Source organism: Ooceraea biroi, chromosome 8, assembly GCF_003672135.1.
Source record: "Ooceraea biroi isolate clonal line C1 chromosome 8, Obir_v5.4, whole genome shotgun sequence".
NCBI classification, from domain to species: Eukaryota; Metazoa; Arthropoda; class Insecta; order Hymenoptera; family Formicidae; genus Ooceraea; species Ooceraea biroi.
The window spans coordinates 6,732,279-6,747,807 of NC_039513.1; the positions used below are offsets into that span (position 1 = coordinate 6,732,279).

General features: G+C 36.8%; 2 protein-coding genes across 2 annotated transcripts; both read left to right on the top strand.

The window, feature by feature from the left end:
* Positions 1-7,194: 7,194 nt before the first annotated feature.
* LOC105287863 lies at positions 7,195-12,559 on the top strand. Its single transcript, XM_011353694.2, has 10 exons — positions 7,195-7,294; positions 8,807-9,079; positions 9,281-9,544; positions 9,853-10,022; positions 10,287-10,358; positions 10,863-11,149; positions 11,301-11,462; positions 11,540-11,650; positions 11,730-11,914; positions 12,422-12,559. Exons 1-9 carry the CDS (start codon positions 7,265-7,267, stop codon positions 11,912-11,914), a joined length of 1,554 nt encoding a protein of 517 aa, XP_011351996.1. The 5' UTR covers positions 7,195-7,264; the 3' UTR covers positions 12,422-12,559.
* On the top strand, positions 11,998-14,958 carry LOC105287890. Its single transcript, XM_011353753.3, has 5 exons — positions 11,998-12,037; positions 12,390-12,903; positions 13,009-13,289; positions 13,464-13,723; positions 13,835-14,958. Exons 1-5 carry the CDS (start codon positions 11,998-12,000, stop codon positions 14,489-14,491), a joined length of 1,752 nt encoding a protein of 583 aa, XP_011352055.1. The 3' UTR covers positions 14,492-14,958.
* The last annotated feature ends 571 nt before the right edge of the window (positions 14,959-15,529 follow it).

Below are 15,529 nucleotides of genomic sequence, written 5' to 3' on the forward strand. Positions count from 1 at the left end.
TCGCTTTAAGCCGGCACTGAGTCACGCAAAGAGAGAGGGTTAACGACTGTGCCACCAAAACGGTACGACGCGACGTACCGTACATTCACCATTCGTCGTTCACCTGAGTTTTATCGACGTATTTTTGTCATTCTATATCTCCCTCTCTCTCTCTCTCTCTCTCTCTCTCTCTCTCTCTCTCTCCCTGGCATTCTCCCTTGCATTTTCCCTCCGTGTACCGCCAATATCTCGTTGTCGACCGCAAACATAAAAAACGCGAATGATATCGGGCAAATAGATGCATCGATATCCGGAAGTGATATCCGAATAGTGAAATGTACAGATTGCTTTTTCTCACGAGTCTTTCTAATGATGTAAGGAATATAGATAATATATTTATAAATGTATAATGGTATTTAAATCTCACTGTTTTTATCATTTCATCGTGATCTAATTACATTGTGTCTTGGATAAGCATAATCTGTGCATACATTTTCGCTGCATTTATAACAAACGTCTTACATTAGCATTACGATAGTAATATGTATGTGCACATAATGTAATATGTATTATGCGTGCACTCACAATATTATACGCAACAGAAAAAGAATGAAAAATTAATATATTCCCTCACTGCATATCTCATAATTTACAGTGTGAAAATGTGAACCTGCATGTCATTTTGTACATACCGGTCCGCATTAATATTTTTTTATCAGCGATAAGTAAATTAAAACTGAATTTTAGGATAATAAACATCTCTTAATTCTATTAATTCGAAAATATCAATAAAATTATTCTCAGGAAATGATTGCGCAATTTAACGGGAGACTTTGACGCGATTGAGATTCCACGGAGAGAAATTGTTAATGTACGGAACGAGACAATTAGAAATTCTTCCACATACTTTATATAATGCAATACTTTTGCGAAATGAAAAACCGGTTAAGGAGTAATGTACCGTTTATCAGAATCTACATTCCACCTAAGAGATTATTAATTCTTTACAACAGATTAATATGCATATGCGTCTGCAACCTGTTATTTTCTTTTTTTTAAATAATCAACTGTTTTAATAATCAGCAAAAGGCAATACCTCTAATAAATAATTTACAAGGTTTATGTTGCTCAATCATATACAAGTACATGATGCTTTGTATGTCACATTTATTATAAATTTAAAAACCTTTTCTCAATACTTTTTATATTAACAATTAATTTAAAACTCTTCGAGATTTTAAAGCAGCATTTTTCTGGAGAACATCTTGACATATATTATAATCTATACTTTCTTTGAATATGAGTTTCTTTTATACACAAGCACATGCAAATATAAATAAAAATTGGGAATAAACTTTTTAGTCATGACGATAGAATAATACATTTGTTTTAATTTCCGATTTAAAGTTTAAAAAAACTAATATATAGGTAATGAGAAAAATAATAATTTTATAAACTGTGTATTTACTTATTCACATCGCAGTTTCTCTGTAAAGGTGGTGACTATTTATGTGAGGTACTTCGAAATGTTTGTTTTATGTTCTTATTCCCACTTATTAAAATCTCTCTGTATTTAAACATACAATATATTTTATAGTTTCCCAAAAAATAAGATGAGATTCTTGTATTTCAAAAAATTTCTTTCATCATTTCATGCAACTAAGGGAATCTTGGAGTCATCTGTTTTGCTAATCAAACGCGTTCTTTTTTTTAATTCACAATAATCGTTTTATTGGCTGTACGGAATTGTAAGATCTTTTCCAGAATTAAAATTCATATTTAATGCAGTCCGGTGTGCTTTTATTTATACCGTAAAAGAAAAACAATTATGAAGTTGTATCTTAGTCAACCTATTCTTAGATCACTTTCTTCGTATAAAAGTTCTGTCGTTTCCGCATTCCTTCTCAATAAAAGGAAAAGAAAAAAGATGGTGATGTTCTTGAGACAGTCTTCTAAAATTAGATCATTCGCTAATTTTATAATAAATTGATCAAAGAATTATTGCATCGTGAATATTAACTTTATTATTTTAATCATGTAAATCATAAATCCGATACCGTAAAACGTATTAATGTAATTGTTACATTAAACTATCGACTCAAAAGTAAATCTACAAATTTTTAATCTCTCCACCATCAAGAAAAATCATATTTATTCATTAAATTGAAACAAATATTTTGCATTAAACCAGACGCGAGCTATTACTGCGATCATTATATGGACTTTACTGTGTTGAGCTTATTTTTCGCATTCAATCAAATGCAACCGTAAAACAATAATTGTTAGTGAAAATTTTATATATTATAATAAAAGTATAAATATATATACACATACACATACCAATGTTATGAATCCATGAAATGATCAGAAAAACAAGTTTTTATTCGAGATCGCACAATATTTTGTTATCATCCGTTGATGGCATTGTATCGATTCAATAATATTCGCTATAATGTATTATTAATTAAATATTACAATAAAGTGCATCTTTTCAGTATTATTAGGAAATATAAAACATACGCGTGAATAGATATTCATCTTTAACGCATTAATTTAATCTAATTCTGTGGAGATTTGAGTGTGGGGATGGAGCAAAAATTCGCGATACAGTTTCGACCACGAATTTTTCGATAGCTATCGTATTTAATTACATTTGTGATTATATTCATGTAATTTAATAGAATAAAATGTGAATAATACTCAAATAAATATAATTAAATAAAATTAATTTTACGTTAAAATTTGTGAAGAGATATCATCGTATCGCACGAATGTCAAATCTATTTCGCATCTATATCATATATAATATATAGCCAGAGAGATGTTTCTTGAAGAATATATTTTACGATTTACAATTTAAATCAAGGCAGTAATGAGATTAATATATAATAGCTTTCTGTTTTTTTTTAGTGATACCAAACTGACCAAAGAGTGAAAATACACGCGTCTTAAATATTGCGACTGATTTAATCACGCGCTTGATGTGTTTCAATTTTAGGGAATATTTTCGCGAGCGTAATTAAATACATTAGCATGTATTTTAGGTCTTTGCCATGTGTGGCTGTTCAAAGACCGTCAAGAACAAAAACGATTCTTTAAATTTGTGAAGCAATCGCATTAAATATTAGCTCACGAAAGTTTCGCGAATTGCCGAATAAACGAATCGTGCAAAACTCATCGCATCGAGAATACCGTATTTTGTCGCGCGAAATATTCGACAGTGCTGTTTTTTCGTGAGTGCTCTAAAGGACCAGTAAGAAAGGAGAAGAAAGCTGAGGATGAGCATCAGACAACCTAGCAGAATCGACCTAAAGGTAAGTCCACAAATCTTTCTAATGATTCTAACAGCCAGGTAGGTCAAAACGCACGCTTAATTAGAATATGTTAATTTGAAAATAATTTACAATTAACTGATGATCGCTAGGACATTACATGTTCTAGCATTAGATATTGCGAGTATCAAAAATTACCTCATAAGTATCGCCATCGATTTCCGTTCAGAAATTAAATGCAACGTAAGCCATTTGTATCACAAAGTTAGATGGAAATTGATATCTCATGCGGTTTCCATTCTCACGCATTTGTATTATTATTCGCCTCATTTCTCGATACATATCTAAAGCATTTATAAAGTATTTATAAATCTAATATTTATAAAGTATTTAGATAAATATATAGCGTAATATAATGCAATATAAATCTTGTTAAAATTTCACATAATATACTATGTGAATAATTGTAGCGAAAGCGTTGCTAATAAATTATAGATAACTTCGTAAAGCTAAAATTTACTAATCAAATATGGAATCTGTCATTATTTCTTGTTTTTCCACGATATAAATTTAATGATGTTGTAAATCAGGAAATTTTGCATTTTGAAATACTAATCAATTAATACCTGGCATTGATTCCCTGCTCTATAATTAGTATATGTACGGGTCTAGTTTTTTGCCAAATTTTTTGTCCAAACTTTTAAGACATTACATCATTAGTAGACATATTTGGTACTTTTATTCTTATTTTATAGTTATTTTAATATTCAATATACAATATACAATATATTGTGCGATATAACATTTTTTTCTTTATTTAATTATTTGAATATTATTTTATGTGAGAAGTCAAGAATGTATAATATTTGTGCATCAATTTTTTATCACTTTATCACTGATGTGGAAAATGTGTAACCCAGCAGCTTGATATTATTATTGGTGAACAATTGCATGCGCCTACTTTTTTCTTTCCTCTTCTCTCTTTCTTTGCGTTTTATTTATCGAGTACGAGCACTCGAACGAATACGTCAATGCAGAATCACGTGCTGCAGACATGAATTTGCATTGACGTAAACAGCAAGAGTCTCTCATTCCCCTCTCTTTGTTCTCTGCCTTAATTATAAAAAATTGAAAGAATTATTTTCGAATTTGGATATTTCATAAAAATCCTGCATCAAATAGAAAAGAAAGATGGATTTCGAGCAATAACGATTTAAATTAAATTAAATTAAAATAATACTTTTCCATTACTAGCTTACATCGACATTCACGTAAAACCATAGCACATAATATCTACGGAAGACTTCTATAACGATCACCATAATTTCTCGTCTTAATAGCTTAATTAGAAGCAATCTAAGAATTTTCCCGCATGAACACCCTTATTAACGAAAGTGGTCTTTCATCGCGATTTTTATATATATAGTTCCAAGTGTCTCATTGTGCTGTGTCGAGTTGCATCGAAAATACTATTAACTTCTATACAATAGATCCGTCTATAGAGCGCGGGTACATGTACAATTATTTTACACAGAATCCACATTGTCGACCTGAGTTGCAAATATTTATTTTGGTCAGTTTCTCGCAAACATGTCTTAATGCAAAAACACCCTTATTCACGGGAATGATCCAACATTGTGTGTTGATACAATTCCCGTGCTGTGTATTTTAGGTGGTTGTAAAAGTTCGTTAGGTCACAGCGAATTGGAAGCATTGCTGAACAAAAATTCGTTCCAAACATTAAACAAGCTTACTTGTTAGCTTGAAGTTAATAAATCAATAGCATCACGTCATTTGAAAGCAATCGAAAAGAAATAAATACTAGATCGCTTGCAAAAGTTCCTTGTTAATCGAAAGTATCGTTATTACATTCTATTATTATTTTACATAAAATATTCGAAATGCTTAGAATATAGAATAGGCCTCTCTATCGCCCATTCTCGCGAGAACGCAATCAAAATATCGTTTCACCATGTCTCTTCGATTTTGTAAACAAGATGTGTGAACACTGTGAATATGCCTCTGGCTCTGGTATGAATTAAATATTGTTTTTAACCAACCAGAGTGGACTTGCAAAATGCATTTAGTGTATTTAGTGAAGTAGTTTTTGAACTTTTCAACGTAAAAAAATTTGAAATTAGGATACATCTATACGATCAGTGAATTTGTTTCAACAAATTGCTCACTTATATATAAATGCCTTATTTGTCGATGAAACTACGTATGTTATATTGTGCACTTCTGTATTGATGTTTTGATGTTATTGATGTTTACAGCTATTGTTTTTCACAAAGTTAATTATCTTAATCAAATTATCTTTATCATCAAAGAACATTCTTTAATGATAATAAACTGCTGAATAAGAAACTAAAGATTTATTATATCAGTAACAAAGGATTGATACATAGTAGTTATCTTTTCGATAGCGTAACGCTAGATAGATAATAGACGCATGAATCGACAAAAACCTATGTATAATTATAAAAGTTTGAAAGATTTAATAACAATTTAAAATATATGTAAATATACAAATTTATTAAAAGTTTCAAAGACATAGGATAATGATCGTCAGCCGTAAAATAGGGCCACGTTATCGAAGTGAAACTGCATGCTGAACTTTATCATGAACCGAGCATCTATACATTGTCAAGCCGAATCACGTGCGTTTTGATGTTACATAATTTGATTTAGAGCTTTCCATCAGAAGTCGATATTTCATCATCAAAAGTATTGCGTGACATATATAGTTACGCCCTTTTTTGGACATTGTTGCAAACTGGCAATTATCATTATTTGTGAAAGCAAAATGTAAAAAAATTCGCAACAGAGAATGGTTCGAGATTCGGATTCTTGATGGAAATTTTAACACATGTTTACGAGCAAATTGCCATCCAATAAGCTATCCAATAAGAAATAATAAAGCTTTGCGATTCAGTTCGAGAATGTGGACCGTGAAGCGATCGTATATGTATATCTCGTCCGCACTGTATTTATTGTAATAATAATATAAATCTATAAAGATAAATAGTATTTTCCACAGGCTTTCATGCGGACACGAGCACGTAACGCAACACTGCAAATGAAATTGTCGACTAGGCTGACCGGATATACAGCACAAAAAAGACATTAGAAGTTGTATCAAAATCACGATGTGAGATCATCCGTGTAATTAAAGGTGTTTTTGTTGTATTAATAGATACATTAGCGAGAAAATTTATCCAACGGGATAAAACTTTGCGACTCAGTTCAAAAATTTAATTAAAAATAAATGACGTTGCGTGCATAATTGTCATACCACTTTATCGAAATAATATATAATACTAATATATATAATATAATATAATAATATAATTCTACCTAAATGCTGATGTTTTCACGTTGAAGTGTGGCAATCATTTCAATATCCTTTTCAAAGAACCCTGGAGTGACTGTCGAACTCCGACGCGAAAGCGCCATCATTCAGATGGAACTAAGAAGAATTGTGACGGACATTACCGACAGTATTAACATTACCGACATGTCGGGAAGACATGATAAAATATTTCGAAATATTATCGGAAAATTGCAACAAAATGCACAAAGTACGACAAAATAGGACAGAAGCATAAATATTTTATATATAAAAAAAAACGTCGGAATTCGATAATCACTCCTACATATTTTTTTATCGAGATTATCAGATATACGTGCGTATATAAATATTCAAATAATAATATATATTAGTACCTTTGGCTAGCAAATATAGCAATACAGAATGGAAAGATGGCAACAGTTAGATCTCTCTAATATGTATCAGAAAATTCGTGAAAAGAGCCTAGAATTCAGCTTGGACACGCACCAAGATTTACCGATTACCATGGCAGGCGTGATAAATAAGTTCTATCGGCTAAAAATGTATCTAAGGGCGCTGCGAATTGGTGATTCTTCGAAATCACTAGATCACTAGTCTGCGTGGCGCGGCTGTCATTGGCTGTCTCATTCTTCTCCTTGATCCACACGACGGCTGTTCGGGCATGTCGCTGTTCGCCTGTTGCGTTCGTCGGGTGAGTTGCTGTTTATCGACGATAGACATTTCCACGAATAATTGTTTATTCGTTCAATCTGCACGGTGAAACCCGAGCAACAACGAGGAAACGAGGAATTAATTTTAATCACGTGATCGGAACCGGCTTCTCGCGCGCGACGCCGTCAAGTGCATTGCAAATCACCTGTCAATTATGAGCGCGGTGCATAAAAAAAGTGATTTAAAGATAAGAAGGGAAAATTTAGAAGCATTAGGAGCACTATCATTCTTCTAATGCATTGTAATGTTGCGTCAATTAATGTCATTATTAATATTGATTTCGCCACGTGATTTCGTCACTTTGTTTTTATCAGACTTGTGAGACCCGGTGACTCACAGTTTATCAGATGTTTATCACGAGTATTGCGGATTACGTATAATACTTGATTTATTTAGAATGTAATTTACAATTTCAATAAAAATATAACTAAGATTGATACTTGGATGACTCGCTTTACTTTGATCGATACGTGTAATTAATATTTAATATAAAAAAAGTCAGCGAGGAAAGAACGTTATATTAATTTTTATAATAATTAAAATTATATACATCTCTTTTATTTGATTCGTGAATCTATACGCTTAGGCATCTCTTCTGCACTGTTGTTTCTTTTTCATTGCACACTACTAACGCTTTTTTATTAAATCACCTCGTATGCTTCTGATAAGAGTTGAATACTTTTCAATAAAGATAAATAAAATTTTACTGTTTGTGTTATCGCTTGATTTATTGAAGCAATAAATATCGCATTGCTCATATAATTGCCCGTATAAATGTATATGTGTACTTTTTACATTAATATTCGATGTTACACGCTTTAAATGGATCAATAAAGCCTAGGATAATTGAATGCATTATTGTCATTTTTCGTATAAAAATTGTCGCCACTAGCAGAATAATAAGCAAACATTGAAAAATATTTTCCAATGCAAGACAGTCTGAATTTCCTTCGCTCACCCCTATCGTTCAGGTGGCAGAATCGGTAAATAGAAAAAACATGAAATAAGTTGGAGGGCCGTCACGGGCACCGCGTGTGTGTGCGGGCGTGCGCGCGCGCGCGTGCGTGCGTCCACGAAGAGAGAGTGAACGTCGAGCCACACGTCCGCTGGACTGAACACATACATTTTACGCTATTTAACGGATTTCATGCCCAAGTGTCAAAGGGATCGGCGTCCTTGCCGTAATCAGCGGAGGCTGTATTAATAGAACGGCGATTCACTGTTATGCAAAATTCTCCGCAGGCTCGGTTTTTCTGCCGGCTCCGTCCTATCAGTGACGTCAGTCCGTGATCAGTCATCAGCGCGAATCGTCGGACGTCATCGCGGATACGCCGAAGCGATAGTCGATTTATTTTATTTAGGAAACATAAATAAATTAATTCTCCGCTGCACTTTTTCCTTGTCTTCCACGATTATTGTTGTCTACCTGTTTTCAGCGCTATTATTAGCGACTAACATCAGCGTATGAATTTGCGTGTAATTTGCTCCGCAGAATCGACGGCGAGCCGCAGAAGCACGCCAGCAAGCGCTGTTGAAGGAACCACCAGAGATATCATGGGAGAACACGCTCGGCTCTCCCCACGGCGTGCCCTTCGACGACGACACGAAGGAATTGCTCAAGAGCTGCCTCGACGTCTCCGTGCCTCCGCCGACCAACCTGGCGGAGCTAATCAAGCGGAGCAATGCGTTTCCCGTAAAGTTCCCGATTAGCACCATGAGGTGCGCCGCTCTAAGGGACAGAGGGATCGGCGCGGAGACCGTCGAGGTTTGCGCGCAAACTTGTTTGTTCGATCGATCGTTACGTGATTCGCACTCCGATTATTGTCTGATTTTTCCTGGACGCTACGTAGCTTAAAGTCACTTAATTAAAAAGCCGCATATTTAAGTTCGAGGGCATTTCCTCGCTTTTTCTCGCACATTGTGCTCACGTAATACAAATTGCATATTCCTCGATATTATTTTTCAGTTAAACGCGAACTCGGTGTATCCGCTAATACACGAGGCGATGCTGCCGTTGATCGCTCGATGGTTGAAACACAAGCGATTGCACGGTAGCGTCGTCGAAAAAGCCGTGTACAAGGATATGAGTCTCATCCAATTCATTCATCGCTTGCTGGAGAACAGGGCGGTCTGCTTCTACAATCCTGACGATCGGTGGAAATTAATCGACAATCAAACAGGCATCGACGGGTGGGAGAACATCGGTACTGATCATGAGAAGGAACCGTTGGTAAGTGTAATATTTTATAAAGTAATAACATAATAATAATATAAAAAATTGAGACTTATAAAAGTACGATCAATTAGATGCCCGCGAATTTCTACCCTCATCTTTTTTAATAATTATAAAATAATTATAATTATAAATAATATAAAATAATTATAAATAATATAATCAAAGAATATGATTTTTGAGCTTCGTCATGAATTGCCAAATTTGTTACTGGATTTGCGTATCGTTGCGTACATATTTATCGGTATCGAGAACTTGGTAGAACGTTAAACTTTAATTTATAATCTTTCTAATTTGACAAACAGGTTCTTTCGAAGTGCTTGAGCTATGACGAGATCAAGTTATCGGCGATGATGATAGTGTCGTCTCACACAGAGTTTATAAACGACGGCGCGCGAAAGAATAGAGGCATCGTAAGCAGTGACCCAGACGCCGTCCAACCACGAGGAGTTATTATGGGTGTCATAGGCACAAGGTTTTATACGTTTATTTAACCCCACCTTCTTCGGGAATATTTTTACACTTGCAGATGCCAATGACGCTCTCGTCGCAGATGCACCATCTATTTTTGTCTCTCTCGCATACAATTGTCTACGTCCGCAAAAATTCTTAAAGTCACCGTTTCGTTCCCTTAGATTGGAGTACGTGTTTTACTTTCGCATTATTATTATTATATAGAAATTTTTTTATAAAAAGCCAATATCAAGACAATTATCTTAGTTGTGTTCTTGCCGTTCAGATTCGCAAGGCCTCGAGCGATGGAATATCAGGACATCATCATCACACCACTACAAAACAATGTAGATAACGGGTAAGAACAGTAACTATCCACAATAATTGTTGTAAATTTTTACCTACTGTAATTTCTAAAACCTGTTAAACAATATTCATTTAAGAATTATTTTATTTAATTCTTCACTATTTTAATCCTCAATTATTACTTATTAATCGTGAAAACATCTCACAACATATTGAATGTTTATGCATTTCCTGTTGGACGATGATATTTTATAATATATTTTCATGTATTTTTAATTTTATAAAAAACACTGCATCACTAAAAACAAGTTACCAACAAAGGCTTTTATAAACTTACTTTAAAAAAAAAAGAAGCAGAAAAAGCAGGACGAGTTCTTTGCACAGACGAGTGGACACGAAATATAAATTTAAATTTAAACAAGAAAAAAAAAATACAACTGGAAGCTTAAAATTTAAAGGATAGCCACGGAGGTTGACCCGCGTTATAACGTATCTTTAAGTTCTTTTTACAGCACGCAAATGAAATCTCTTGAAAGAATTAATCTATGCGAGGTAGATACGGATCCCCGGCGGAGAATGCACCCGAGGAAAAGTACGGGATGCGCGTTTTATGGGCGAAGTTTTACGGCGAGGATTATCACCCGCTCTACGAGGAGACTGTGAAGCGCGTTAAATCGAAAGATAACAAGCGTTATCTATCGCTAACTAACCAGACGATCTTCGATATCGAGAATTACATGAAGAGGACCTTGCTCTCCGTAGAAATAATATTGTTAGACGCGAACACCCGCGCCGAGAAGCATAATACCACCGCTTTCTTACACGTCGTCGGCTTCGGCCTCGGTTAGTTCTCGATGTTTCTGTTGCTACGACTACCCCTTCTCTCTCTGCCTTAAATGTTATATCGATCGTTTATTAAGAACCATTTCTTATTACTTCTTATTTGTCCGCGATAATCGATAATTGATTGAGTGGCAATTCGCTCGCAATTCAGGTGTCTGGAGAGTACTTCAAAATCAGGAGATCTATTTCTTAAAAACATTTGAGATCGCCATCAGAAAGATGAACAAGAAGCTCAAGTACGTCTCCGACATCATGTTCGCTTACTTCCGACAGCAGAAATGCGGCGGCGCGGGAAACGGCGATTACCTCGGCGGTCGGTGACTAGCATAAGTCGAAGTCGAGTATATGTCTCTTCGTCGATTTTATTTTCAACGACCGCACTATTTTCAGACATAAAAATTCACTTTGCCCTGAGGGAGCCTCACAGCAGGCTGTTCCGATCCGCCGACGCGAATAAACTGCTGATCGTGACTTATGCCTGGGACGGAAACGCGTTACCAGGTTTGAATTAGTTATCTATTTTTTTAATTATATAATTATCTATTTGTTTAATCGTTCGCTTGTTCACTATTGTTCGCAGGGAACGAATTTTGGAGCGGCTCTCTCGAGAGCAGCAGCGATCCAGCGGCGGCATGCAGCACCCAAGTAACCGAGCTGCATAACTCGAGAATCAATCCGCGCGCGTGTGGCGAGAGCTTGCACGTTGCCTCCGCGGAACACGGAATTCTGCACATATCTGATTACGCGAGGCTCCATCTTACTTAGGTAACGTCTGGCACGCACCCTCTTACCGATGCCAGTCTTCCCTCTTGGATCAAATCTGATTTTGTATCATTGTGTATAAAAACATGACAATGTTGCTTCCTTACCGCAGTTACACGAGTCTCTGTAAGATCAACAGATTACATAATGAATAAGTTTTTTTTCTTACCTTTGTATTTCTCAGCAAAAGATAGTCGGGGATGTACTGCATGCATTTACTGGACATTTTATATCATAAAAATTGAATTTTATTGAAGTAATTGTTGTTAATATATTAAATACCCTTTTTGTTTCATTCCTCTTCCCTCTATGTATAATAAGGATCTAATCCTTTTGTTACTTTTATTAATGATAGTGTCAATAATCTCAGAATTTATGCATACATGTTTAAAAACATTAAAATATAAAATATTTTTAATATTTAAAATATTTAAATATCGTCACGTAAGAACTTTTTTATTAAATATACGATCCCAAGCGCGAAGAATTAAGCATTACTTCGGGCTCCAGGAAAGGGCTGGCCCGGCGATCAACAGCGGGCAACGAAGACCATCTCGATCACCGCGCAGTCAGCGTAGCCGCAGCGCGGACGTGGACTGCCTGAAGAAGTACACGGAGCGTCGCGTGGAGGAACGTCGGCACACGGAAATTACCGACACCAGCAAGCTGGACACCTCGCGATGGATGCCGCTGCCGAGAAACCTGCCACGCGGACAGCAGTCGGCTACCAAGAGACCATCGAGGGATGAACGACAGGAAAGCATCAACGAGCCGACGACGCTCGGCGGTGACAAACGTCGCTCAGTGGCGAAGCCGACCTCGACCGTGCCGACTGAAAACCGTCCGTCCAAGGTCGAGAGCGAGATCGCCGGTCATTCCGCCGCCCGTAGAAGCCACAGCGCTGATGTGACCGCCCTGAAGAGCACGGAGGAGCGCACCACCGAGCAGCGGAGGAACACGGACTGCGGCGACCCGCGCTCCATCGCCACGAGGTTGATCGCGCACGTTTTCAAATTTTGCTCTAAATACGTTCTCGCAGACTGCATAATAAATACGATTAAAGTGATAATTCAACTTCAAATCTTTGATCCCTTCAGGTGGCTACCGCAGATTAACGGCGCAAAGTTTCGCCGGGAGTCATCTCCCCTTGCAAGAATCGGCTGCGAGATCACGAAAAGCGCGGCTACCCGGTGGATGACCTTCGCCAAGAATCCGTCGCCCGATCCTATACCAAAGATAAATCCCGAGAGAAAAGGTTCGTTCACCGAACACGGCAAAAAGGACGACGAATCGTCCAAGGATTCGAATCCTCCTAAATGGCAGCCCTCTAGGAAGTTCCTATCGGCGAAGGACGAAAGAGGACACTTACAGAGACAAGGTACGACAACTTTTGTTCCTCCGTGCACTCAAATATATTTATTATTATAAAAGTTTTGTAATATTTTATGAACATTACAAAATAAATAATAGCTAACTACACAATAGATCTTCTTCTTCGAAATTTTCTTATTTGCACGTAACAGTTTGTTACACTCGCGACATATAATTGCAGATGAATTGGATGCCAGCAGAGATCGTTCCCCGAGCTTTGCCGACGCTAATGAGCGAGCAAACAAACTCACCGAACGTATGCGAGATTTGTATGATTTTAAAACGGAGAACGAGTGGCCAAAGAGAACGGGGAGTTCTCATTCTCGGGAGATCGCTTGGATCAGCAAAAGTAGTAGTATAGAAGAGGAGAAAACTAATTATCAGCCGGTTCGCAGGAAGAGTCAAGAACTGGAATTTAACGACAGAATTGATATATTTAAGGTACAGTCAGCGATTCAAATTTATTTATTAAAGTATATTGTTATATATAAATATAAAAATATCGAATTTGCATGTTTATTTATGTAAACAGCTTTATTTCTCTTTTCCCAGTCCAAAATCCAGCACGAAGACGACCCACGGAGATTGAAACGCAGTACTCAAGAAACCGGCGAGGTGTTCGCGGACGAGCGCGAGGAGCGCCTGCGGAAGTTCAATGAGAAGCTACGATATAGCGAGGATCGCGGCAAGGAGCGAGTTCACGCTCGCGAAAGCCGGCGTACCTACTCGGACGACTACGACGAGAAGGCACGGCGGGAGTCTCGTCCGTCCCAGCAGCCGCTGACAATCAAGAGGCCGGAGCCGCTGCAGATCAAGCGACTGATCGAGCAAAAGGAGAACAAGCGGAACACGGACGCGAGCACGAAATCGCGCGACTCCCGAGTTAGCTACGCGGAGATCGAGTTCGTGAAGAAGGATTCGCGCGATTCCCGAGTCAGCTACGCGGAGATCGAGTTTGTGAAGAAGGACCCGCGCACCAGCGACGCGAGTTACGCCAGCGTGAACCTGGTCAAGAGAGGCAGCGTCGAGTGCAAGAGCACGCAACAGATCCTCGAGGTCCCTCCGAGAAGAGCCTTCAGCCAGACTGACGAACGACCGGCCACTCCGATACCACCGATCGAGTTTAACGACGAACGATACGTGCCGAAGAAGCTACCTTCGGAACCTCCGAAGAGGGACAGTACCAGGTACAAAGTATACCTGACGTAGGAGACGCCTGCAGACGTCTGCAAATTCATCGTGTGATATCCAGTGTCAATTTGAAAATATTCGACCGGTGTTTATCACTTTGTTGAGCAAAAATCGAATTTTGAATATTTACAGAAATGAATAAACCGAAGATGTAAGTCACTCGCGGAAGGTATGGTGGAGTCATTGTCTGTGAATAACTGTTAAACGTATTCAGATGTTCGCTGTGTTCACCGTAAAATACCGTAGACGGAGATGGATATATATTTAAACTTGATATATATTCGGGAATTACAATGATGCGGGACTTGGCCGCGTATGGCAACCTGATTCATACATGTAATAGGTTTACACATGATACGATGAGCTACGTAACTCGGAATTTCCAATTTGTGTTTTTCATGCGTCCGTTCGAAGCGTAACTGCGATATAATTAATATTGTACAAATAATGTGGCGCAAAATAAATAATAAAATATTCTTTGAAGAATGTTTCTCTTTCTTACAGCTTTTCCGTGATAAGATATGCATAAGGAGTCATCTCATTCTGCTAAAGGCGACTTCTGGTATTAATGGGATTCAACCCTTTTTTGATGAAAAGCTATTGTAAGAATATTAATTTTATTAATAAACATTTTTGTAAATTTAATATATTTTGAAGAAAGAGAGATGCTTTAATATAATATTGATATTTATACAGGGTGTCTCGGGTTTTAACCGACAAACTGCGGGAGCATATTCTACTAGTGGAAATAAGAAAAAATTCTTATATCGAGTTTGCTTAGAAATGCTTTATTACAAAGTTATAAACCAATATTGAAAAGAAATATGAGATAAGTAACAACGGATTTGTTCACAAAAATAAAAATTATGTACGCAATGATTTAGTGACGCATTTCAAAATGTTGTCCTGCACATCGATACAAGCTAGACATCGACGTAGTACAGAATTTGTTACAATACGACATTCCTGAAAATTTTGTTGCATCTCAGTAACTGAATTAGTAATTCGTTGCTTTAAATCTATCTGGTACTCTCCTGTTAGGAAATCTACGTTGAT